Source organism: Vipera ursinii (genome assembly GCF_947247035.1).
Source record: "Vipera ursinii genome assembly, chromosome: 9".
Classification (NCBI taxonomy): Eukaryota; Metazoa; Chordata; class Lepidosauria; order Squamata; family Viperidae; genus Vipera; species Vipera ursinii.
Window position 1 is genome coordinate 20,595,770 of NC_139523.1, and position 27,816 is coordinate 20,623,585.

Here is a 27,816-nt window from a genome sequence, read left to right on the forward strand (position 1 = left end):
TCAGATTGTTTGCAGCCAGATCAACAGTCAGGAACTTTGACTAAATTAATGGGAAAGAGGTTAAATTTGTTCTCTGAACTCAGCTAATGGAATGAAAAAGGATCTGGATAGACCTGGCCTAACTGTTCAATAGTACCTAAAAATGAAATAAAAATTGCCAATAAAGGAGAATATTTGTAGCTCGGGTTGAAATGAGGAGTCCTTGATGCTCTCTGAGCTTGGTTGCCTTGTAAAGATTACCGTTTTGTTCCTGGGAACAGTCCTTCCCCTTCCCATACTTGCAAGCATGAAATTTCTTATGGAACAAGAACCCCATTCAGTTATGGCATGCTAGGAACTGCCCTTCTCAAAATAACGGGGATGAAAATTACGTGTGATTTCAATTCATTCGTACATGGCTTTCATTAAAATTAATTCATCTGATTACTCCTTGGTCATGTGTTTATTAATTTTTCCCTTCTGTCAGTGGAAGGGGTATAGCTAACCACACCCATTTTTTGAGGACCACATACAGTTCTTGGTACTCAAGTTCTTCATCTTTGGATTCAAACATCCTTATGCCAGTTCCAAAATCTGGAGCATTGGAAAGAAAGGCTTGGTCCAAGATAGACTCGTGGGTGCATTTCTCTCTTCTCCAAAACTATTTCCTGTAAAAGGTACTAGAGCGCTGGAGTTCTCCAAAATGCCTTTTTTACAGAAAGACTCACACCTCGGAACACAGCATCTCTGCAAACTGCGTTTTCTTTAATAAGGGGTCTTTTGAGCTCTCCTTTGTGTCCCCTACATCCCTCATTTTGAAGGTTCCTGAACATCCTTTTGCAGACTAGGAAATTCAGTGACATCGGCATGGGAGAACCACACAGGAAAAAAGGCAGAAACCGTTAGTCAGCCTCCACAACGTGGAGAACAGATTCTCCCACGAATCTGCATTGATTGCCCATCTTTGCATAAATTTATACACCGCCCACCTCGCTATTACAGGGACTCTGGGCAGCTTACAGCGATCCTTGGTTCTAGTTGTCTTAGCTGAATGAAAAAGGAAGTAGATCCAACCGGTATTCGTGCAGCGAAATGCAAGGAGTGTGATTTTTGACCAATTTGATTCCTCGCAACAAGGTTGGCTAACATCGCATCAGCTCGGCGTGCACAACCTGTTTTGGAACAGCCTTCCCCACTTTTATGTCTCCGAAGCCCGGAGGAAACTCCACTGGACAATACTGGATGAAAACACAAGATCATAAAGTCCACCATCTTCAGGTCCACCAGCAGGGCAGGGAGAGAAATCTCCTGTTCCTGACTGGAGGGCCATGTCCCCCCCCCCAAAAAAAAAAAACATTGGCAGCATTTGGATCTACTGCAACGGCTGTGGCTTGAGGTGATTCTTGCCATCCTGGTGAAAATTGGTTCTCTCTAGAAATCATACCAGTTAGGGACTTTTTGTTTATGCAAACCATCGAGATTTCCATTTAGCCATGAGAGCCAACTCAAAAGACTTGCATAGCTAATACCTATGGTGCCCCACCCTGCAGCTGATGCCATAAGGTCAAAGAAAAGCACTTTTTTCACCCCATGAGAGCAAGGAAGCCAAGATGTTAGGGTCCCTTGGCAGGAGTTAGCCTCGAGAAGCTGCAAGGCAGGAAGAGGCTGATAATATTTCAGGACTGTGAACTTCTGCCCCCGTGCCACCCTCACCTTTGCTTGTAAACAAAACCCTCTTTCTTGCACAGGTCACTAGACCTGTTCCTTTGAAGCTTCCTACTTAAAGGCAGTGGGGAGAATCACTAAAACTGTGGTCCTGTAGGCTGGAGGGATTAAATCCCTCTTATGTGCAACACTTGTCATGTTGAATGGTGTGGGGCAAAAAGCGGGCAAGAGGGACAGTGTGTGACTGCAGAGAATAGAATAGAATAGAATAGAATAGAATAGAATAGAATAGAATAGAATAGAATAGAATAGAATAGAATAGAATAGAATAGAATAGAATAGGAGTGCAGTGCAGTGCAGTGCAGTGCAGTGCAGTGCAATGGAGGAATAGAATAGATTGTACAATAGAGTCGAGTCGAGTCGAGTCGAGTCGAATAGAATAGAATAGAATAGAATAGAATAGAATAGAATAGAATAGAATAGAATAGAATAGAATAGAATAGAATAGAATAGAATAGAATAGAATAGAATAGGAGTGCAGTGGAGTGGAGTGGAGTGGAGTGGAGTGCAGTGCAGTGCAGTGCAGTGCAATGGAGGAATAGAATAAATTGTACAATAGAGTCGAGTCAAGTCGAGTCGAATGGAATAGAATAGAATAGAATAGAATAGAATAGAATAGAATAGAATAGAATAGAATAGAATAGAATAGAATAGAATAGACCGAGTTGGAAGGGACCTTGTAGGTCATCTAGTCCAACCCCCTGCCCAAGCAGGAGTCCCTACACCATTTCTGACAGATGGCAGTCCAGTCTCTTCTTGAAAGCCTCTGGTGATGAAGCACCAACATCGGTCCTGGTGACACTGGGCTCTCTGTTCTCCAGCCTTTTTTGGTTTCCTTGAAATTTGGGACACTCCAGACTTTTATCGGAGCAGCCAGAAAAGCAGGAGCAGAAGGACCAAGGCAACATCTCCCGTTGGGGCCAAACTTCTGTTGCAGAGAGCACTGGAGCAGCAGTTGATAGCAGAATTTCGGTCCAGGCCCAGCAACTGTGGTTTCTCCCAACAAAGCTTCTCCAAGCTACAGCCACGCAGTAATGTTTGGCCTTTCTCTAGAGAAAACAAATACAGCGGTAACACCAAACGTCTGGAAATGGCTGCTAGAAGAAACCACTAACAGCGGAGCTGTTCTAGAGGTGAGAATGTGGAGAGGAGGAGGAGAGGAGAGCAAAATGGAAAGGGACTAGTGGATCATTAGTGACTTGACTATTCCTACATTAAAAATGAAATTAAAGATCAAACCATTATTTACCCATTGGGGTTCTCTGTCTGCCCCATCGTGCCTCCTCACAGGGGGATATTGTCCCTGAAGGAGCAGGTCTACAGCCTGGTGGTCCTCCTGGATCCTGCTAGAACGACAGGTGGAGACTGCAACCAGGAGAACCTTCACTCACCTTTGGTTGGTGAGCCAGTTGAAGCCCTACCTGGATGTTGGGGGGGGGGAGACCTTCCTATAGTAACTCACACCCTTCTTACTATCTCTCTAAATGACTGCAACACACTAATAGAGTCGCTTTTAAAGACCACTGAGAAGCTACAATTAGTTCAGAGTATAGTTACCTGGTATTTACCAGTGGAAACACATTATACCAATTATAGAATAAGAAATAACTGTGGTTGAAGAAAATCAGAAGTCACTTCTTTATATTTTCTTTCTCCTTTTTTTGCATTTTTGACTTGTCTTTTTTCTTATCTCTTTCCCCTTTCCTCTTTATTCTAAATACGAATTCCTGATATCTTCTTTAAAAGATAAGATAGATAGATACAGATACAGATATAGAGATTAGACATAGATATAGATATATAGATATATAGATATAGGACCCAGATTGTTGGGGGCAATTAAGCTGACTTTGTAATAATGCCGCTTGGGGTGTGTGTGAAAGCCCTAATAAGCAGGCATATACATAGACTGAAGGCTACTGCTAAGCTTGTAAGCCGCCCTGAGTCTTTGGAGAAGGGCGGGATATAAATGGAATTAAAATAAAATAAATAAATAAAAAATAAATATAGATATAGATGTAGATGTAGATGTAGATGTAGATGTAGATGTAGATGTAGATGTAGATGTAGATGTAGATATAGATATAGATATAGATATATGAGGACCCAGATTGTTGGGAGCAATAAGCTGACTTTGTAAAAATGCTGCTTGGGGGGCCCAAAAGCCCTAATAAGCAGGCATATACATAGAATGAAGGCTACTGCTAAGCACATTGATTTGTGCTTAAATTGTAAGCTGCCCTGAGTCTTCGGAGAAGGGCGGGATATAAATGGGATTAAAAAAAAAAGATATAGATATAGATATAGATATAGATAGATATAGATATAGATATAGATATAGATATAGATATAATAGATATAGATATAGATATAGATATAGATATAGATATAGATATAGATATAGATGATATAGATATAGATGATATAGATATAGATATAGAGATATAGAGATAGAGATAGAGATATATAGATTTAGAGATAGAGATAATAGAGATAGAGATAGAAATAGAGATAGAGATAGATAGAGATAGATAGAGATATAGAGATAGAGATAGAGAGATAGAGGGATAGAGATCTAGATATATAGATATATAAAATATTGTTCATTTGCATCCCACTTTTCTCTTTGGAGAAGAGAATTGTGGGTGCACCTCCATTACCCACCTACATACAGTATATGCCCACACAACTCACCTGTAACATTCACACACTTGGTCTGCTCCCCCACACACTTGACGTGAGTCCAGTTTCCATGAGCACATTCACCTTGGCCTGAATCACAGCAACTGGCACATTCCAAGCCATTCTCAGGCTTCTTCTTCACTCCTGGAGAGTAATCAATATCAATCAATCAATCATATACAGGCATTAGCAAAATTTCGGAAAGTGAATTGAGCCCCTGCTGATGAAATCAACACCCTGTCTGAACATGTTCCAGACTTGGTTCCTCTTGCTTGAACATTGAGATTTTTGTGCCAGAGGAGCCCGAGGGAGGGATCAAATGCGCCATAAGTCATGAGTCCCTGCACGGGACTCAAGAGATCTAAGTCCAGCCCACCTTGAATTCCTTTCTTATCTCCCGCTCATTTCCCTTGACCATTAGTTGGCCAGGTTCTTGCAGAGAGCTTAAGCTTGCAACAAATCTTTATACTCATTTGAGTTGCCTGAATCTCCTGATTTCCTTGGTGCTTGACACCAGCCCATATCTCACAGATTTCTTCCTTATGGAAGACAAGAAAGCTACCTTGCTCTGAGAAGTGGCTGCAGATGCTTTTAAGGCCAGGTCGCCCATCATTGCAGAGAGGAGTAGAACAGCAGCTGATCTCCAGTCTGCCTGAGAGTTCTGGCATCATATATTGCCGGCGGCACAAGGTTTCCAAGGCACATGTCCGGTACGTCATTTTCCAGGCACCATTTATCACTAGGAATCAAAGAACGTGATGGAACACAATGCATCAGACTGTACAGGGGGACCTGTCTAATTTAGGAATGAAGATGTTCCTGAGTTACAACTCACAGAAGTGATCAGCTAGCCCAGGGGTAGGCAACCCTGGGTCTTTTATGACTTGCAGACTTCAACTCCCAGAATTCCTGAGCCAGCATGGCCCAGCTTGGAAACCTCTCCCTTTCCCCTCAGCATGGCTGGCTCAGGAATTCTGGGAGTTGAAGTCCACGAGTCATAAAAGAGCCAAGGTTGCCTACCCCTGAGCTAGCCTAAACAGTGATTAGCAAAGCTGGAATTTATGGTTCAATAAGATCTGGAACCCTACATGTTCCCCATTCATAAGTTCATTGTTTCACGTCAAGAGGGAAAGTTCAGGTTTTGGCAACCTTGTAAGCCAAACTTGCCCAATTTGAATAGCCTCCAGATATGTGGACTTCAATTTCCAGAATGTCCAGAATTTGACAGTTACTGAAAAGTTTAGGAGTTGAAGTCCACATTGATGGTACTCAGTGTATCTTTGGACTCTTCTTTTGACCATCGGGCATCTGTCTCTGTCTCTCTCTTTCTTGTATCATTATCTCTCCTACTTGCCTCTCCTGCTATTTCTCCAACCTTTGTTTCCTCGCCTCCTTCAGAATTGCACCGTGCTGTCTAATTTATTCGTGTCTAGCTAGTGGAAAATCTTACTTGCTAATCTGTGTTCACCTTTCAGATAGATGGGTAAAAAGATCATAGATATATTTCATGTATTTGCACGCGGCAGTTCTTCGCTCCCTTAACATCCTTCCCGAACGCATTCGAGAAACATCTCAGTTTACCAGTAAAATCCATGCACTGATTCATATCTCCCAAACATTTGACCCGAGTAGCATTCCCTTCAGCACAGTCGCCTGTGCCACGGTCAAAACAGCTGTAGCACTCCATGCCATTGGCTGCTTGGGTAGGGCTGGCTGGAGCTGGGAAGGAAGAAGAGAAGGATATTGCTGATCATAGTTCTTTAAAAAAATATACCTCTTTCATTATTGCACTTATTTCTATGCCATGCCTACTCCACATGTTGGGGCATTTACATGCATCAAAAACCAAACATGGTACCGTAAAATTAAAAAAAAAACCTCAATATACCTACAAATTCCAGCCCATAACATCATATCCCAATTAAAAATTGATGAACCATCACCACTGAGATTCAAAACCCCACCACAATCAAATCAACTTTACTGGCTTGCAAAACATCCAAGATGAGTGAGCCAGGAATAGTTCTGGAAAGGTGTTCTAAGATATCAAGGCTAACACAGAGAAAAATCTGCCTTCTGTCTCCTTCACCTCTCAAAGGACCAGAACTTTAAGCATCTCCTCCCTAGAGGATGACATAAGATGAATAGGATCCATCTGCAGGAAGTTGACTTTAAGGTACCCTAGAATTCCATCCTGCAGAGCTTTACAGGTTAAAACCGGTGCTTTGAGTTGGTTCTGGAAGCACTTTTGCTAACCAGTAAAGTGTCCCAAAATCATTTCACTCTTCAGAAAAGCTAAAACTCTTCAGCTCTAATGCATTTCTATCAGGCAGAACCAAACTCTTGTAATTCTATTTTCTCTTCCTTGTTTCAAATAGTTGGGAACTGGGGAGGACCCCAGAAATCTTCTCCTCCCCACCCTACCCCCCATTGGTCTCCAGAATAATATTACGAGATAGGTTGGGCTGAGACATAAGCCCAAAGAGCTTCCTTGGCTGAGAGTAGACTATTGCCTAGATCAGGGGTAGGCAACCTTGGCTCTTTTATGACTCATGGACTTCAACTCCCAGAATTCCTGAGCCAGCATGGCTCAACTTGGAAACCTCTCCCTTTCCCCTCAGCATGGCTGGCTCAGGAATTCTGGGAGTTGAAGTCCATGAGTCATAAAAGGGCCAAGGTTGCCTGCCCCTGGACTAGTCCAACACTTTAAATCTTATAACACGTTGTTTCTCATTGTTTCTTACCCTTCTTATTTTTACTCAGCAGGTTGGTGTTCTAACTTCTGCACTTACCGCCTGTGAACCGGATATTGCAGAGATTAGAGTCACAGTAATAGGTGTTATGTACTTCATGATCATCTTCTGAGTAGACGTTAGCTGTGCGATTGGATACACCTTCCCCTGAACAGCCTTTCATCACGTACTCAGCAATTTCTAAATCTGGGGTTTAGAAAGACATTGGCTTGAGGAGGCCAAGAAAATCAGCTGAATTGATGTGGACGCCATTCCATTCTGGCTTAGAGTTCTGTGAATTAGGCCATGATCGTCTGATCAGAAAACCTTAACTTTAAAAATCTAAGCTGATCGTGATAGCTGAGGGCAGTCCGAGAGCAGAAGATGAGCTGAAATCAGCCCCATAGAATTTCTGTAGAATTGATACCACTAACTGATTTTTTTGGCCTTAAAATACATTTACTTTTCTCTAAACATGTATTTATTATTCTCTAAATATTTATTATTTATAAATAAAGCACAACAATTACTATTTTCACACGTTTAACCAAATCGGATAAAGATTGGGATTTTATGCATCTTAAGGCACATACAAATTCAGCCTGTCTTTTGTTCTGTTCTTCAATGGGGTCATTTTCATTTCTGGCTCAGCTTCCTCTCATATGCATATGAAATAAATTAAGAAAGGTAGCACGTGAGCACATGTAGAGGGGATTCCAGCCTCATGGTTAAATAGTTACAATCGATCAACATATGGATTGGTGTTTTTAAAATTAAAAAGATCCCGGTTCACAGTTGAACCTTGTCTTTCTGGATCAAAATTAATAAGTGCCATCCAACTTACCTGGAAGCAAAAATATTCCTGTATAGTTGTTCGAATCTGGAAAAGAATGGGAGCCAGAAGGTCAGTAAAGGACGCAGGAGTTTGTCACACTCAGAATTCAGATATTGTAAATGTTCCCAAATTGGCTATGTTGAGCTACAAATTCTAGGAATCGGCATATGGGAAAGATACCAGATTGGGGAAACTGCAGTTCTCCATGTGTGGTTGGGCTCCAGCATCTCTCACACCCAATCAATTGTTGTTGCTAAGAATATTAGGGTTCAAATTAAATGCACATGGAAAGCCATAGGTACCCCATCCCTCAATTATATAAAGCCTGACTAACCCTCCCATGAAATGGTGAAACAGCCATATTGTGCTGGAGGGATTCCCTGTCCATAAGAGGTCCTGAATCCTTCAGCCTTTCTTCTTTCTTGAAGAAGGTCCATTAAATAATTTGATTTCAAAAGCCCAACCATAGTTGACAAGAAAGGCCACCCTCTCCTTCATCTCTTCAGGAGAAATGGACCAGAGTATTGACAATTTCCAGGGATTGACCAAAAAAAATGGAACATACAGCTTGAGCAGACTCTGCACCAGAGAAGGAAGCATTCGGAATAAAACCAGGATGAGGGCTTCCGAAGGACAAAAAGATAGACCCAAGGTGATCTCCATGAAAATCAGAGCTGATGACTGGGGTGGAAGGAAGTCCCAGTGGTTAGACCGGTTCTTCGAAACCTCTATGGACAAGGAGAGGACTTGAGATCACTCCTAAGGGTTGCAGACAGCTACTCCTTGCAAGGAGACTGTAAGGCAGCATCCTCTGGCAAGTTTTGAGCTCTAGGAGACAAGGGGATAGTCATCTTGGTCAAACTGCAGTCAGTGCTTTTGAAATGGCATTAAGTTTGCATACTTTCTTTTTTAATTGTTTCTCTTTTTTTCTTTTTTTGAAATTGCTGGTTAACTGGCTAACAAATTTTAGGTCATCCCCTCCCGGTAGAAAGCATTGGGCCATTAGTCTGTATTTCTTGCAAGCAGATAAAAATGGCCCATTTTGAACAGAAGGCTGGATATAATTGGAGTAAATGAGTATCATAGTAGGTACATAAAATTGGGGGAGACTCCTTACAGAAAAGTTTGATGGTAGAGGAGAAGCAGGAGCGATCCCTTGGTGCACACAATTGCTCCGACTGGACACATTCATGGAACATCCCAACACACTGATAGCACCGCAGGCCACTCACTACAGAGAAGGAAAAACAACAGGCAACTGTTGGGAAACTGCCGGCCAATCTGAAACGAGGGAGTTTCATCAAAACCTGTGGGCCACAGTTTCTTCACTTTTGTCTTACTGAGTTTAATGGAGGTTATTTATGTAACCGGTTCTGCTAAATATTTATGTGGTAAACGTGGGGCTCAAAATCAGGAGAAAGCTAATGTTTTCCCTGTGCCCATTTCCTTCTAGTCTAAATCTTGAAGGGCATCTTGAAGCTCTTTCCTGAACGGTAGATGGTTCTCCCTCATCCCACTGAGAAGACCAGCCAACGTGACAGGTTTGTTCTTACCTGCATCCAATAGACAGAACACAAATGTGATAGTCAGCAGTGAGGTCTTGATTTGTTGGCAGTATTCTTCCCACACAGCCATCTTCCTCATATGTTGGACACCTTGTAGTAAGTTGGTGGAACAAGCAATCAGGCTAGATTTGATGTACAAACTTGCTCAGTAGGCAAAAAGCAAGAGACGATATATTTGGCTGAAAAGAGGATGAAAAACTGTCATCCGTTCTTGTTGAGACGTTTGCCACCATTCAGTGCCTGGTGTTTAACTGGTCAACAGTAGCAAGATTAGCCAACTGAGGGCTTAAGTGCAATTTTGTTGGTGGCGATTTATGGCTTGTTTTGGTAATGTTTTGGGTTTTGCAATGCAGAGTTCAGAGTTCTGGAAATATACTCGGGGCAATTTTCCTTCAACTTCTGGAATAACCGTCACTCACCTGTAAAGAAGAAAATAAATTTCATTGGTCAAGAGAATGCCACACGAAACCAGTGGCATTTCCGAATAGAATAGAATAGAATAGAATAGAATAGAATAGAATAGAATAGAATAGAATAGAATAGAATAGAATAGAATAGAATAGAATAGAATAGAATAGAATAGAACAGAACAGAACAGAACAGAACACAGTACAGTACAGTACAGTACAGTACAGTACAGTACAGTACAAAACAATACGTTATTGACCAAATGTGATTGGACACACAAGGCATTTGTCTCTGGTACATAAGCTCTCAGTGTACGTACAAACAATATCTCCAGATATCTTTTGTTTTGCTTCCAAAATGATGGTTTGTAGTTTCCTAGCTGTATCTCCAGCTGCAAAGATTTCCATTTCAGGGAGCGAAAAATACTTAGTTCTGTTGTTGAGCAGTTGTAAAAAAAAATAATAGGATGCTTGGCCATCATCACCACTTCATCAACATGATACATTCTCCAATGTGCTGTCCTTACCCCTGGCAAAATTGGGCAATGCTACCTAGTAGGAAGGAACCTTTGCTAGTAATTGAAAGACCTGATGAGCAAGGAAGCAAAATGTGACCCCCAGATACCACAGAGATATTTCTAAAGTTAGGGGTCATAAAAATGATCCAGTGGCTGAACCCACCCAAGGCAGGCCTTCTCTAACTTTCTGCAAGCAAACTTTTCCACTCTGCAAATTCAGGCACCCGCTTCCAGAGTGTTTTCGAAAAGATGTGCTGTTATTGCATGCTGTGGCTGTTATTGCATGCCGGTAGGAATGCATTTATTTGATATATTTTTTAATTCTGCCTTTATAAATAACTCAAGGCAGCAAATATACCTAGTACTCTGTTCTCTTCCTATTTTCCCCACAACAACAACCCTGTGAGGTGGATTGGACTGAGAAAGAGTGACTGGCCCAAAGTCACCCAGTGGGCTTTCAGGCCAGAATTCAGAGTCTCCTGGTGACTAACCCAAAGTCCTCCAGTCAGCTTTCATGCTTAAGGCAGGACTAGAACTCACTGTTTCCTGATTTCTAGGCCAACACCTTAACCACCACACCAGACTGACTCTCTATGTATTTGTACTACCAGAAAACAGCATCAGAAGTCCTGAAAATGTGATGTATAAATTCTGCAAATAGCCACTGGACTACTCAGCTTACAAGGTTTAATACCAGCACATAAGGCAGAATCTTTCGAAGACATTGGCCAGAAAGCAGAGGGGATCCACTTATTTTCCAAAGCACCTGAAGGCAGGACAAGAAACAAGGGATGGAAACTCATCAAGGAGAGAAGCAACCTGGAACTAAGGAGAAACTTCCTAACAGTGAAAACAATTAGCCAGCTTGCCTTTAAAAGTCGTGGGTGCTCCAGCACTGGAGGCTTTTAAGAAGAGACTGGACACCCACTTGTCTGAAATGGTACAGGGTCTCCTGCTTGAGCAGGAGGTTAGACTAGATTACTAGAAGATCTCCAAGGTCCCTTCCAGCTCTATTCTGAATTAATTAATTACATCTATTCCCTGCCATGTGCAATCCAGTTTTCAGCACTTTGCACCCATCCTTCAGTTAGAACGGCATTCACTCTCCCGGTGGCTAAGCCTGATCCTGCCCCACTGCCTCTGTTCCCAATCCCCACCAGTCCTCAGATCTTCCTCCAGAGCAACCAGGGACAAAAAGTGTAACTGATTTTTTTCTCAGGCAACTCCTTAGTAATGGATAGGTTGCATCACCAGCTGCTTTCATCCTGGAGCTGCCAAGCAGGTTTTAGGCCAAGCCGTCTGTCTCAATCAAATGGGACAGAGACTCGGAACTAGGAGTGTTTACCAAGCCAAGCCGGACAGACTGGAGAAGTGAGACACAAGGCAATGAAAGCAGATCCGCAGCTCATCCTTATCCTATTTGCCTTCTTGGCCACAGGTGGGTTGTGACCAAAGGAACTCCTTGCTACAGTTGAATAATCTTTTATCCTGTCTGCTAGGAAGGGTCCTGCTGTTTTCCAGCTTCCCTGGGTTGGGGGATCAGATGCAATAGACCAGTGCTTTTTTTGTAAAAGAAAAAGGTGCCGGAACTCACACATGTCATACAACCTGCCTTGCCTACCCTACAAGGTTCCATCCAAAAAAGGTGCCGGAACTCCGTTCTGAGCGTTCTATGAGAAAAAAAGCCCTGCAATAGAGGCAGAACTTCTAAATATTGAGAAGATATCATTTCAGCAGGGGTTAGCTTGTCCTGTCACTCTGGTCCAGGGTGGAGAAGAAGAAAAAACATCTGTTTGCCCAAAATCTGTTTCTCTCTTCTCTTCAAGGAACAAAGGAAATGCTCACACTTTGCTTAAAAGTGGTTTTGCTTTCCTGCAAAAGGGAATCTGGCGCGGAGCGTCTCAGATTTGTTATTATGTTCCAATATCTCAGGGGCTGCCCCAAAGAAGAGGGAGTCAAGCTATTCTTCAAAGCACCTGAAAGCAGGACAAGAAGCAACGGATGGAAACTAGTCAAGGAGAGAAGCAACCTAGAACTAAGGAGAGACTTCCTGACAGTTAGAACAACTAACCAGTGGAACAACCTGCCTCCAGAAATGGTGAATGCTCCAACACTGGAAGTTTTTAAGAAGAGACTGGACAGCCATTTGTCTGAAATGGTATAGGGTTTCCTGCCTGAGCAGGGGGTTGGACTAGATGACCTCCAAGGTCCCTTCCAACGTATTATTATTATTATTATTATTATTATTATTATTATTATTATTATTATTATTATTATTATTATTTCCCATGATGCTTAATCTGTGGCAGGGACATTCCAGTTTAGGAAAAGTTCCTCTCTAGTTGAAATGGTATAGGGTTTCCTGCCTGAGCAGGGGGTTGGACTAGATGACCTCCAAGGTCCCTTCCAACTTATTGTTGTTGTTGTTGTTGTTGTTGTTATTTAGGGGAGAATTCTACAGACAGGCAATAGGGAGGATGAATCAGTTCTCTGGCCTGCTCTGGATTAATTGATTTTCCTTTGAAAGGGGTTCAGTTAGTGTCTGCAGTAATGCTTTTTTTAATCTTGCATTGGGTGGCTTCAGGCCTCGTTTGTCACACATGCCTGAGCACTCAAGAAAACTGCACCAACCAGGAGCAAATTTACATCAGGACTAAAACCGTCTGCATGGAAGAAACATGGGCTACTCACCGTAGCTGGCCTGATAACTGCTTAGTGCTCCTGTCTGGTGCAGTTTTTTTTAAGGTTGCTAAAGGAATCGCTAAATTCTTCAGCAGTGACTTGATTTGCCGAAATCAGCAGTGAGGACTACAAACTTGGTTAGCTTTCATCTGTCACCTGCTCTTAAAGGCATTGCTTTTAAGTCAGCTGAAAAGTTGGCAGTCCAGCTTGGGAATAATTATGATTTATGGTTCATGGTGCAATCAGCCAGGCGTTTAGACTGGATTTGGCATTTTTGTCCACCGTTTTGAGCCCTCCCCGAGCATCTGGGATAGGCAGATGCTGCTGCTTAATAATGTTAAAGGTATCCTCACAGGATGTCAGCTGTTCCAAGTGAAGCTGCCTTTTGGCATGGACTGATGGTGATTCCTCCAATGCCAATAGTGCTCCAGTGGTGCTCCAGATGTTTTGGTATTGCACCCAAGGTGCCTATCACTATTGCACCAGGTTGGGAAAAGGGCTAGGGATGGAGATACCAGCTCACCCTTCCCGAGGTCAGCCTTTGATTCCTGGCAGCTTGGAAATCTACCTTTTTAAGCAAACATGCACATAAAACACAGAAGCAACAAATAAAAGTATTAAACACAAGGGTGGGGAGCTCTTAAATCTGCATGTAATGATTACCTTTGCCCATAGGCAAAATGATTTAGCCAAGGTTAATGATGGCATGTTTTAAAAATGCAAAGATTTGAGATAAGAGTAGTCCTGACTAAATTCCATACTAACCTGCCTGAATAATTTGTGATCCGTGAAGCCCAACACAGTCCCCAAACAATTTAGTAGCTGTTGCCCTATCCATGCTCTCTCCAATACTTAAAAGTTCCTCTCTGTTTGAGGTTCCAGCCTGCGACAACTGACATAAAACATGGAATCCTGGAGTGATGCACATTTCTATGTTTCCAACAACAGTTTGAAGGGTGGTAGTTCAGGCCAAGATTATCTCATTGTACATGGTGGTTCTAGGCTTCCCAGAACGGTTGAGGGGGATGAGAGTTACCATCTATGTCACCTTCTCATCTTTCTCATTCTTTTCTACTATCTTCTCCTATTGGTATATTATGATGTATGAGTTGTTATTTGTATGCTATGATTTATTATTTAGCACTTCATTCTTTGTATGTACACTGAGAGCTTATGTACCAGAGACAAATTCCTTGTTTGTCCAATCACATTTGGCCAATCATATTGCATTGCATTGCATTGCATTGCACTGTATTGTATTGTGTTGTGTTGTGTTGTGTTCTGTTGTGTTCTGTTCTGTTCTGTTCTGTTCTTATTCTGTTCTATTCTATTCTAGTTCTATTCTAGTTCTATTCTATTCTATTCTATTCTATTCTATTCTATTCTATTCTATTCTATAATTCTGTTGTTCTATTCCATTAATTCTGTTCTATTCTATTAATTCTGTTCTATTCTATTAATTGTTCTATTCTATTCTATTAATTCTGTTCTATTCAAATTCAAATTCAAATTCTATTCTATTCTATTCTATTCTGTTCTGTTCTGTTCTGTTCGATTCTATTTTATTCTATTCTATTCTCCCTACATATACCATACTTTGAACCACAACCACAGGGGACTGAAGCACGTAGAGAAAGCCACACCTTGCTGAGGAGTTCAGCCTCTGACCACACAGTCCTGGAAGAAGGTTTTTGATATCTACATGATATTTTTTTCCCCTTATGTTAATTAATTATCCAGAAGAGCAATTCCTACAGATGTGATAAAAGCGGGTAATCATTCAGGATGGGCAATACATAAAAGTGCCACTGCAATGATTGCGATGATGATGATAAATTGGAGGAAAAGAAACATCCCACTGCATGAATGATTTCCCTGAGAAGGAAGGAAGGGAAGGCTTAGACCGATTAAAATGGGTAGCAGAAAAAGGGGCCATAATGTCATGACGTCGCAATATACTTTATTTATAGCCATATACTTTTTACATTGGCATAACTTCCTAGATGTGATACATTTTTATGACCCATTTTATACCTATCTTATTTGCTCAGTGTTGAATGTTATATGTTCATAATTTGAAGGCACGCCTGACCTGGACGTAGCCAACTCATGAAAACTCATGAAAATTTAGCCCTTTTTGTAACTAAAAACAAAAATCAGCGTCTATGACCTGGAAAGGTTGCTGAGTGCAGATTTAGAGAAGATCAGATGCCAGAATATTTCTTTGCTTGGTTACAGAACATGTAGTAAAAGTCAACCCAGTCAGACTCATGAGTAGCAGGCTGCCTCCCCCGCCACCCATTGGAGTTGTAAAACATCCATTGGAGAATTACAACAGGCACCTCAGCTGCAATCCATTCTCAGATGAGTCATGAATTGCATATGACACAATCTCGTCTCTCCCTCTCTCCCTCTCCCCCTCCCTCCCTCCCTCCCTCCCTCCCTCCCTCCCTCCCTCCCTCCCTCCCTCTCTCTCTCTCTCTCTCTCTCTCTCTCTCTCTCTCTCTCTCTCTCTCTCCCCCCGAGCAAAAAAGGAGAAATATTCTTAGCTGGGAACAGAGATACAAGCTGAACTACTCATTGGTGAGGTAAAACTCTTGATTGTTTCACTGATTTAGTGAATTAAATTGACAATTGATATACCCAGCTCTAGGTTCTCAACCCCTTGGGGTCATTTTTTTTTTAAAAAAAAGATCAGAGTATAAATACAAAGCAAAAATAAAAAAGAGAAAAGCTGGAAGAAATAAAGTGAGTCACAACAAGATGGGCAAAAAAAAGCAGACATTAAATGATTTAAAAATAAATCTTGTACGGCAAGTTGAAGCCAAAAAAAGCATGATTTTTCCAAGCATGGCTTCTAGGAAGCAGTCCTCAAAAAGTCCTCAATAAGATCAGTGATCACAGATCAACTTCTCCGAAAGACATCTATTTTCCCCTGAAGAGTGCAGCTGGTTCTGGACACATTTTGAGGTCCCGTCTCAATTCATGGAGGTGGGAAAGAACACAGCTGTTCTTGGAAGCACCTGCCATATACAGGGAGAAAAGAAATTCCTAGGTGGACCACTACAGAACATGGCTCTTCAAAAGCTTCGGGATGCTTTGTTGATGAAATACAGAAAATAAAATAAAGTTGGGAGAGAGAGAGAGAGAGAGAGAGAGAGAGAGAGAGAGAGAGAGAGTGTTCTAGCATTAACAGATGCCTCCGAGATTACGTTAAAAGGATCGCCGTGTCTCCTTTGGATGTTTCTGCACAGTGCAACAGCTCAGGTATCAATCTAAGACATCTTACCTGGGACACAGGTTGAGGGCACAGGGTCTCTGCGTGAATTTCTTTTCTTGTCAGCGGGCCATTCTGCAGAACCTTTCCTTCATTCCTTCTCTGAAATCCCAAACTGGGCTCCCATAGTTGGTATGGAGGCAAGAGAACTTTGCTTGCGCATACAACTTGCCAGCTGAACATTCAGCAGGATTTCCAGTTGTTACTCATCTTCTGCAGAACAAAGGCCCCTCCTTGAGTTGGCTGCACCTCCTTCATTACTGTAATTACCCTGCCTCTTCGTGAACCAGGGCATCTGGTTGCAGCTGTTTCCCCAAGCAAGGACTTCCCATATTCAGAGAGTTGAAGCAGGAGGCAGAACAAGAAAAGACCTTTTGCCACTTGTGAGATAAGACACATTTCTCACTCTATAATCTTTCATAGACTGATACTGTTAATGTTATCAGACAGACAAGAGATTATATACTAGAAAACCAGGACCAAGAGAAGTTTAGATAGCTTGGTTGGGAGGAAGAAGCTCCTACCTAGATGTGCTCAGGGTACATCTTTAATTATGCAAGTACTTTGCTTTAGTTTGGTAAGGAACAATAAAAGAAATTGCTTACAAAAATAAAATACTCACCATCTTGGGTTTTGGAGCTTATCACTGTGACCAGATGGGTCATTGTTTCAGAGAAATTTCCTTATGTAAATAGAGAAACAGTGCTGACCGCTGGCAGGCAAAAAAAAGCAGTGGAAGCAGGAACAACTTCTGACTTCCTGCCGGCTTCCCCATTGCCTTTCCTTATGGAAAGCTGGCAGGCATCCTTGGAAATGGCAATCGCCATGACCGTGCATGAGAGTGGCAACAGACTGGCGTGGGAAAGCGATGGCACTTAAAGGCCAAAACTTTGTCAAATTTTAGTTCAATGGGACTAATGAATCCCAGATTTGGGGTGCATTCTTTAAGTTGGCTGATTTGAGATACATTGATTCCAAAATGGTTGCCCTATGATGCGCTGTTTTGCTGAATTGAGGGTTACAGTTTTGGTAGCATATAGATCAAGGGCAAAAAAAGAAATAGTAGCAGAGGCATCCACGGGGGGCGGGGTCAGGAAAGTCAAGATGCTGGCTGCGACCATGTGTTCAAAATCCTCTCTTTTGGTGTGTGAGGGAATTTCATTTTTCTACTTGGTTTAACGCTCTATACTTTTACTCCCAACAGTCAATATCTGGTTAGTATTTGGATGGAGAACACCAAGGTTCCCGTTTCAATTGGAAAGTCTGAGAAAACATTTTGGAGAAAGACAATATCAATCCACTTCTGTACTGTGGCCTAGAAATCTACATATCTGTGTTTCACCTAAAAATGAGGTCAAGTCAAATGAGTTGGGAGAAAGAAAAGCAACATTTTTAGAAAAGCAACAAAGGTTATTACATTTGAGTGGGGGAGGCAAAAAAAAATCACCACCAAAATATCCAAAATTTATTTCTGTGCCCCAGAGGAAACTGGGGTGGTTATTGATAGACTTTGAACACCACCAACCACGAACTAAGAAGGACCACCAGTTCTGGGCTTGTAGGACGATGGGCTTTGTTACAAAGATTGCTTTTACAACATTCAGCGTGAGAGTTTTCTCTCTTCAGTCTAAAATATATATCTGTGTCTCTCCTGCACATGGATTCCGTGGCACAGCCCTTTTGGACAGTCACCGCTGTAGTTTTATTTTCTGGAAAACAATAACAAAAGGGTATTTGGTTACTTTTTTTAAACCTAATTTTCTGATTGAAGAACCAAGAGAACTTTTGTGCCCAGTCATGCATCCCCAACAGGAGGAAATTTTACATTGCATCAGAAGATTTCCCTGGTTTTGTTTGGTTTAAAAAAAACCCCATTGTGTGGGCTTTTGCAGGAGATAAGAGGCCAGAGCTGGGAAGTTTTAGCATTGGCATTAGATTCTCCCATGCTATCTAGCATATTGGGCAGCAAGGAATCACCAGTACTGACTCACCCATTGCCAGTCCTAACCCCATATGAGACAGGAGGAGGGTTGAGTGATGGGCTAGCAACGCATCTCTGTAAAAATTATAACCACCTCAGAATCAGGGGAAGAAGAATCTGAAGAAAATTGAGTCAACTGGGCAAGGTGGGAAGAGAAGCATTGAACTGCAAGTCACACAGCCATTTTGCTGCACCACTTTAACAGGGATGACTGTGCTTGCCTGGTCTCTGGGGAGGGAGGGAGGGAGGGAGGGAGGGAGGGAGGGAGGGGCTGGAGGAATATATGGATGTATAGATGGATGGGTTGATAGGATGGATGGATGGATGGATGGATGGATGGATGGATGGAGGGGCTGGAGGAATATATCGATGTATAGATGGATGGGTTGATATGATGGATGGATGGACGGATGGATGGATGGATGGATAGATGGATGGAGGGGCTGGAGGAATAGATGGATGTATAGATGGATGGATTGATATGATATAATGGATGGATGGATGGGTGTACAGACGTATGTATATATGTATGCAGTGGCTGGCTGGATGGGGTAGATAAGGGGACACTGCAACTATGATAACTGTTTGGGTGCCGAGCACCCCAACTTTAATCACATGATCATGGGTATCCTGCAACAGTCATAAGTGTGAGAACTGGTCATAAGTCACCTTTTAAATGCTGCTGTAACTTCAAATAATTCTTAAACAATCACAGCCATAAGTTGAGCACTACCTGTATAGAGATTTTATTTTCACCTCTCTTTCTCTGTCTTTCATATCAGCTCCATTTTAAGCCTTCTCTTTACCTCCTTTTATGATGCTCACACACCGGTTCATGACTCCAGGGCACCTCAAAATCTTCCCTTTCTGGCAGGCGGGCTCTCCATGGCCTGAATCCCGACAAGTATAGCACTGTAGCCCGTTGGGCTGTCCAGAGAGGATCTCTGCAGGCAGGGGAAAAAATAAAGGCACTCATCATGGTTTCTACCAATGATAAGTGGATGCCAGAAGACCCGAAGGGAAGCAGAAAATGGAAGAAGTGAGAATTTAAGGCAGTTAAACAGCTGTAGAGATTTCACTTATGGTAAGCTTATTGCGGAGCCAAGAGGAAAACTGGTCTTCATTGTTTGCGTTCATTCATTCCCACATTTTTTTTTACCAAATAACTTTAGGTGGATTATAAATTGCCCAGGTTGAGAAACACGTTATGACAGTAATCCATTATATTTCCATACCTCTTTACTGTCATCTAATGGTGGACTGGATAGGGTTTGGGGGTAGCCATTTATATTTCCATTTATTCATGCCTCTATTTCTATATCATTCTACTTCAAAGCATTCAGGGCACTTGACAACATGACAGAATAGGATAAAAAAAAAAGAAGTACAATGACTTGGTTGGACTTACCTGGAAAACTTCTATTATTGCAGTTGAATTGTCCACAAACCTTTTGGTCAAGGAAAGCAAAGTCTCCTTCAATCTGGTAGAGCACCTGCAGGTCTTGGAAGGTGTTATTTCCACATCCCTTTATGATGGGTTCTAGCTCTTGTCCTGAAGGGGAGAAGTCATCCAGTGATTCTTACGCACCAGAATCATAGTCTATCATAATCTGTTCAAAGTGCTTTAGCTGTACTTGTAGAAGGTAGAATAAGAGGCATCTTATAGGTCTTCGAGTTCAACCCGCTGCTCTGACAGGTGACCTTTCACCATTCAGAAGGAATGGATGTCTAGTCTCTTCTTGAAAGCCTCCAGTGATGGAGCACTCACAACTTCTAGAGATTACCCATTCCACTGATTAATTGTTCTCACTGTCAGGAAATTTCTCATTATTTCTAGACTGGATCTTTTTTGGATAAGTTTCTACTTGTTACTTCTTCTCCCATTACTGCTTCGAACAACACGTCAACATACACACACACACACACACACACACACACACACACACACACACACATTCTCTGTGACAGCCCCTCAGATACTGCAAGAGTATTATTATGTCACCCCATAGTCCTTCTTTTCAGTAGATTAAAGGTAAAGGTTCCCACGCACATGCGTGCTAGTCGTTTCCAACTCTAGGGGCCGGTGCTCATCTCCGTTTCAAAGCCGAAGAGCCAGCGCTTGTCCGAGGACGTCTCCATGGTCATGTGGCTGGTATGACTAGACACCAAAGGCACACGGAACGCTGTTACCTTCCCACCGTAGTGGTCCCTATTTTTCTACTTGCATTTTTACGTGCTTTCGAACTGCTAGGTTGGCAGAAGCTGGGACGAGTAACAGGAGCTCACTCTGTTACGCGGCACTCGGGATTCGACCAGCCAAACTGCCGACCATCTGATCAACAAGCTCAGCGTCCTAACCCACTGAGCCACCGCGTCCCTTTTCAGTAGATTTCAGTACTACTTTCAGTAGATTACACATACCTAATTCCCTCAATCATTCATCTTACAGTGTGACAGAATGTGATGGAATGTAGTCTGGATTCCCATGAGGGAGGGGCTGCATTCCAGAGGAGCCAGAGAAAACTGTGTGAGAAAAAGCGGGTGAAGACGGCACCTGCCTAATAGTTCCCAGAGTACTATGATGCAAGAAGTCTGCTTTAATTTGGGAAGATTTCCATAACCATTCAACTAAAAATAATTCCATATATTCTTCTGTTATATATATTTAACTGGCCAACCTGTGAATTTACTTACACACACACACACACACACACACACAAGTTCAGAAGCAAATTCACAGGTTGGCCAGTTAAATAAAATAAAACTTTGAGTTCTTGTACTTTTAATGAAAAGCTTTCTGCAAAATTTGTGCTACTTTTTCCCCCCGGTGTGGCTAAGGGATTGAGTTGAATTGATCCTGAATTGCTCACGAGCTACATTTACACAACAAATTGCTGCACCTTAAGAGGAGAGGTTTCTTTTAATTCTCTTATTTTCTTTCTTCAATAGGAAAGTAGATATTTTTCACGATGATAGAAAATTCCAAGCGACAAACAGAAACTAAACATGAATAAGCCTCCTGTCCATCAACTGGAACCAAGAAGTTGTGTGTTTTGTCACACAACCCTGCCACGTTATCTCACATCAACAACCCACTTGTACCTGGAAGGAAACGTTGGGAAATTTGCACGCACCGATCTGCACTCCCGTAGCACTGCTGCGAAGGGGCCGTAAGGCCACATTCGGCTTTGTTCCCAATGCAACTTTGACACACCAGCCCGTTGTGCAATCCATCTCGGTTGACTGTTTAAAATGACAGGAGAGGAGAAAACTCACTCAGTTCACTCACCAATTTCCATAATGGGGAGCAATCCAAACACACACACACACACACACACACCAAAATACGGGCAAACGTACTGGAACCTACCAAAAAAAAACAAATCTGCAAATATTTAAAGTTTTCCTGATCCTTTCAGAATGCATGAAAAGTAAGAGAAAAGGATAGAAGCCTCACAAATTAGCTCCACGTGGTATAGTAAGAAAAATATCTGCCTGTTTTACACCCCTGTACAAAAGGGATAGCAAATAACGCCTTTAGCAGGGGTCCTCAACCTCGGCAACTTTAAGACTTGTGGACTTCAACTCCCAGAATTCCTCAGCCAGCTTTGCTTTCCACAAGTCTTAAAGTTGCCAAGGTTGAGGACCCCTGGCCTATAGCATCTTGGACTGAATGTTAGATGATTAGTGCCAGCCATGGCAGTTCCCCAAAAGGGTCATCAGATGGAGGCAAAGAGGCTTCTTTGCTTCCACTGATGAGCCAAGAGTCTCAGACCCGACAGCCCCATTGGCGAGAGAGTTTTATGGTCAGGGAGGGACCAAGACCCCCCATAAATACCTCTGCACGAGGGGCTGCTCTTTGTCTTCTAGTCCTAGCTTCTAGTCTCTCTTCAGTTATGCTATGCTATGCTAGCTTGCTTTCTTTTCTTTTGTTTCTCTCTCACATGCAGGCATGAATGCCTTCATGCCAAGTATTTCTTTATCTTTAATCTATCATTGAATAAACTTAATATGATTGCATCTCTGCGTGATGCCTTTTACTTGGAAGCACCTTAACGACCCATCGACCTCATGAGATCATCTCACACTGAATTTGCATTATTTCACAGGGAGCAAAGTTGACATGTTCAAGCAACTATTGTACGTCTCACGGTCCCCGAATCATCGCACTTACAAAGTCACAAGTCCACAAGCCACCTAGACTTCCTCAGGAAGTGTTCCATTCTGGGATCCGGACACGCTTTTGTGGCTTGCCCCCTTTTACGTACCGTGCAAAGTCACAGGCTGGCAAAGATTTGAAGAGCAACACCACATTGTTCGGAACAAGGAGCCCTTCGTTCCTGCCGGGTACCGCCGGCAAGCATTTGAGGAGCCACAGCCCTGCCTGGCTGTATCTGCGTTTACTACCGAGAAAATAATAAATTACGAGGTTACTTATCGTCGTGTGGAAGTATTCCCTGAAAACTCTTTGGGGGAGTTGCACAATTACCCTGTACAGTTGGTTGCAATCTATGACTTGACTTATTGTGTTGTATAGGTAGTCTCTTGACTTAGGACTACAATTCAGCCCCAAATTTCCACTGTTAAGCAAGACAAGTGACTTTTGCCCCATTTTACAACATTTCTTGCCACAGTCATTAATGTGAATCACCGCAACTGTTAGGTTAATGAGATGTCTATTAAGAAGGAATACCGTATTTATCGGCGTATAACACGCACTTTTTCTTCCTGAAAATAGGGGGCAAATGATGTGTGCGTGTTATACGCCGATATAATGTTAATGACCCATAGTTATTTATTTGAAATTTAAGTTTTTTTCCTGAAATTTCCTTTTTAAAATGAGGTGCGTGTTATACGCCGGTGCGTGTTATACGCCGATAAATACGGTATATATTTTAAGTAGTATGTTTCTTTGCTCTCTTTTCCTTTTCTTTACTGCTTTCACCTATTCCTTAAGAAATGTAAAAGTGTTGAGATGGTTCCTATGGGAAAAATGGATTTAAATCTTTAAATGTAATTAACTGTTGAGAAAATCTTAGCCAGCAAGAATACTTTGAACTTCGTGGGAGAAAGAAATCTAAATAAGGACTGTAACAGGATATAAGATGAGGCAACCAGAAGGATTAGATAGAAAAGAAATAGGTATATTGATGTGATCGTTATTTCTAGGAATATCGGGAAAAAATCATATACGTAACTGTTATGCATCAAAATAATAAGAACGGTATTATTTCAAGGTTTGCAAAGAAGACATTTTGGGGATAAGGGGAAATCAATTAAATGTACTATGTGGGTTATGGATTATAGAAACCAATAGTTAATGATTTTTCTTTACAAATGTAAACCCAGCAAACACACTGTTTACCAAATATCAAGTGATTTATGTTTTTAAAAAAATCAATAAAACATATGGGGGGGGAATAAGATGTTTATTAAGTGAATCTGGCTTCCCCATATAGACTTTGTTTGTCAGAAGGTTGCAAAAGGGGATCACATGACCCTGGACATGTGATCCCCTTAAGTACATGCCAGTTGCCAAGCATCTAAATTTTTATCCCTTGACCTTGGGGATGCTGCAACGATCATAGATGTGAGAAACAGACACAACTCACTTTTTTCCAGTGCTCACTGTAACTCTGACCGATCGCTAAATGAATGTTGTAAATCAAGGACTGTCTGTAATAGTATGCGGGGAATGGCCTCAAGAAGAGCCACAGACTACATAAGAGTCAGATAAAAAGTGCAGCCCAATAACCACAAATGTACTTTTGAGCTCTGTAATCTTTAAATAAGAGCTGGTTTGGCGTAATGGTGACGGTACCAGGCTAGAAACCAGGAGATGGTGAGTTCTAGATCTGACATGAAGCAGCTGGATGATCCTGAACTAGTCATTCTCTTTCAGCCCTAGGAGGAAGATCTGGAATACTGCAGCCAATATTGGTCTCCATATCACAAAAAAGATGTTGAGAGTTTGGAAAAAAAAATTCAGAGAAGCGCAACTAAGATGATCAAAGGCCTGGAGACAAAAACATACAAAGAACGACTGCGGGACTTGGGTTTGGCTAGGGGAGACATCGTAGCAGTGTTCCGGTATCTGAGGGGCTGACACAAGGCAGAGGGGGCTATTCTATTCTATTCTATTCTATTCTATTCTATTCTATTCTATTCTATTCTATTCTATTCTATTCTATTCTATTCTATTCTATTCTATTCTATTCTTCTATTTTATTCCTCCATTCCATTATTCTATTCTATTCTATTCTATTCTATTCTATTCTACTCTACTCTACTCTACTCTATTCTATTCTATTCTATTCTATTCTATTCTATTCTAAATCTACTAAGGGAGACACAAACTGGCTCAGAGTTCCCTCCACACAGACACAACCCTTTGAATTACAAGACTTACATCCATGGTACTTCCTGATCACAGAGAAGCAGGCATCTTGGTTGGGCTTACAAACTTCCACTGGGGCCTTAGAGCAGTTGCCTTCATTAATTAAGCACTTATGGCACTCCAAGCTATTGGCTGAAAGAAAAAGAATCAACAAGCCACCAAACAATGTAATTTCATAATCTTTCCAAAGCGACATTCTCCAGATATGGCAGGACTGGACTTGCAAGAATTCCTGGCTCACTTCTTCATTATCTGCCCTGCGTAATCCTGTCTTTCCAAACCTGGCTCAGGATTTTAGGAATGAATGTTCCCCATACTTTCCGACTACGCCAATCTGGAAGACTGCAACAGCCATCCTGAAGGGGGGGATGATAAAATTTGTAGGACATATCACTAAATTGTGCATCTAGCCTCTCCAGAGTCTTTGGTTAAGAGACGGGCAGCAAATAAATCTTATAAATACATAGAAATAAATAAGATGATCAGGTTGACATGCAGGCTTTCTCAGAAGGTCTATCCACATATAACTACAGAGCTTTTCAGAACAATGTTTCTCACTCTTGGCAAGTTTAAATTGGCACAGCTGGCTAGAGAATTCTGGGAGTTGAAGTCCACAAACTTGCCAAGGTTGAGAAACACTGTTTTAGGACATCATTTTCTCATTCTTTGGGGGAAAAGTGGTTTGGTTTGGTTCACACCGTAACTTCCCCTGAGAAGTGAGTTAAACAAAGTAATAAGAACGCCTCCTATGCTTGTGGCTTATTGAAATGACAAGAAGCATCATTATTGCTGGGAGACAATTAATTTTCTAGCCATTAATTATTTTCCCCAGGCTGATTTTGTTTCCTTTTTAATATTCTTCACTGCTTCTGCTGATTGCATTCATTTATCATGTCTTAGATCTGCTCTATGCTTTGTCCTCTGAATGAAAATTTCATTTTAAACCATTCCAATTCTAATTCGTTAATCGCCTAGTTTTGCCCCTTGTTCTCAATTGTTCTCAACTGCACTCCATCGCAATTTGCTTGATGCTTTGCTTTTAACCATTGAATTAATCTTTTTTTCTGATTTGCCCATTTTACATTACTCCATAAACCAGCAGAGAATTGATTTGACTAATATGAATTTTGTTTCCTGTGATCTTACGTTGAGGTTGATATAGAAAACACTGCTTTTTATATACGGGGCACCTTGCAGGGTTGGACTAGAAGACCTCCAAGGTCCCTCTCAACCCAGTTTAAGAAGGACTGCTTGGTTGCAGCAACCTTCCTAATGGAAGGAGGCACCAGAAAATCTCTTCCATATCATGACATCACTAGACTACAAGCCTAATTAGAAGACTTCACCTTTGCTTTGGTTTTATAAATCATCCAGACAACTGTAGTTTACAATAATATATGCTGATGTTATTTCAAATACCGAACTACACTTAGGCAGGGTGGTTTCATGTGTGTCTTACAGACACTCAAGAACAGAGAGTGGTGATTTGCACTTACCCATCCCAAGACAGAAAATGAAGATTGCAATGGACCCTTTATCCATCACAGCAACTCTATCAGAGAAGAGGGGAAAGTAGCAAATTATACAATGTGCTTCAGAGACCAAGGAATTTGTCCACAATTGGTTTCAGAAACAAGTACGGTATCTAACGGATGGGTCCATATTCTGCCCCTGAACCTTGACAGCAGGATCTATAGCAAGAGTCTCCAAACTTTAATACTTCTGGACTTCAAATCCCAAATTCTGAGAGTTGAAGTCCAGAAGACTTCAAGTTGCCAAGTTTGGAGACCCCTGAAGAGCAAGGAGAGCAAGAAGAGCAAGAAGAAAGAGGTTTTCAAAACTGGCCTGATTACTTTTCTGCTGGAGACAGGCCACCCCCTGGCCTCCTTCATTCCCATCTACCCACCATTCCTTATCCAAAGTGAGTTCAAGTGCATCCAAAGAACTTCTAAGAAAAGACATTCAAAGACTTAAAACCTGAGCAAAGCGTTTCAGCTTGCTTAAAAGAAGAAGCTACGGGAAGTGATCTGGCAAGCCACCCCTTTGTATTATCTTACCAGCAGTGGATGAACTTGATGAGACAAAGAAAGTCCTGGAATGCATCCTTGCTGAAATATGGCCAAGCTAAAGAGGACGGTTGGATTGCCCCTCCTTCAGAAGGGGTAAGCAGAAGGGTGGGGTTTCCTGCTTCTCCGGCGTTCATTGGAGAATTCAAATTCAATACCACATTTACTTTGTTCCCTTTTTTTAAATACCCTCTCAAAAGAGCTGAAGGGACACGGTGGCTCAGTGGGTTAGGACGCTGAGCTTGTCGATCAGAAGGTCGGCAGTTTGGCGGGTCGAATCCCGAGTGCTGCGTAACAGAGTGAGCGCCTGTTCCTCGTCCCAGCTTCTGCCAACCTAGCAATTCGAAAGCACGTAAAAATGTAAGTAGAAAAATAGGGACCACTTATGGTGGGAAGGTAACAGCGTTCCGTGCGCCTTTGGCATCTACTGTAGTCATGCCGGCCACATGACCACAGAGACGTCCTCGGACAAGCGTTGGCTCTTCGGCTTTGAAACGGAGATGAGCACCGGCCCCTAGAGTTGGAAAAAACTAGCATGCATGTGTGGGGGAACCTTTTCCTATACCTTTTACAAAAGAGCTATCTCGATTTGGATGAAACTCTGCTTATGGTCCATCCCTGTCCTTTCCATTCTCTGCCTTCCCTTAAATGAGGAGTATATATTTTATAGTAGCAATAGCACTTGGACTTATATATACACCACCCCATAGTCCTTTTGCAACACTCTTACAATTTCAGGATATTGCGCCCCCCCCCCAACAATCAATCAGCGTAGTAGCACACAAGCCAACGCAAGCCCTTCAAAACATCCTATGCGGACCAAAAAATCCAACAGCCCCAGAAGGAAAAAAGAGGACTCATCCACAACATACTGTGTAGGACAAACAGGCAGAAGACTGGCAGAACGCATCCATGAACACCAACTAGCAGTCAGAAGACATGGTGAAAACTCTTCAATTTCACAACACAT

The 27,816-nt window shown here is 42.0% G+C and overlaps 2 protein-coding genes across 2 annotated transcripts; both read right to left on the reverse strand.

Annotated features, from left to right (window-relative positions):
• Positions 1-2,565: 2,565 nt before the first annotated feature.
• LOC310644332 (urokinase plasminogen activator surface receptor-like) lies at positions 2,566-9,934 on the reverse strand (the record flags this gene model as incomplete). Its single annotated transcript, XM_083369206.1, has 8 exons — positions 9,507-9,934; positions 9,071-9,184; positions 7,963-7,998; positions 7,179-7,325; positions 5,968-6,105; positions 4,949-5,125; positions 4,399-4,530; positions 2,566-2,753 (listed from the first exon to the last, which is right to left on the reverse strand). Exons 1-8 carry the CDS (start codon positions 9,595-9,597, stop codon positions 2,566-2,568), a joined length of 1,023 nt encoding a protein of 340 aa, XP_083225332.1. The 5' UTR covers positions 9,598-9,934.
• Positions 9,935-17,853: 7,919 nt separating this feature from the next.
• Positions 17,854-26,881, reverse strand: LOC310644563 (urokinase plasminogen activator surface receptor-like). The gene is made up of 8 exons (XM_083369696.1): positions 26,838-26,881; positions 26,277-26,332; positions 24,793-24,912; positions 22,652-22,786; positions 21,486-21,626; positions 19,792-19,935; positions 19,190-19,327; positions 17,854-18,111 (listed from the first exon to the last, which is right to left on the reverse strand). The coding sequence occupies exons 2-8, from the start codon at positions 26,320-26,322 to the stop codon at positions 17,900-17,902; spliced, it is 936 nt and encodes a 311-aa protein (XP_083225822.1). The 5' UTR covers positions 26,323-26,332; positions 26,838-26,881; the 3' UTR covers positions 17,854-17,899.
• Between the last annotated feature and the right edge of the window lie 935 nt (positions 26,882-27,816).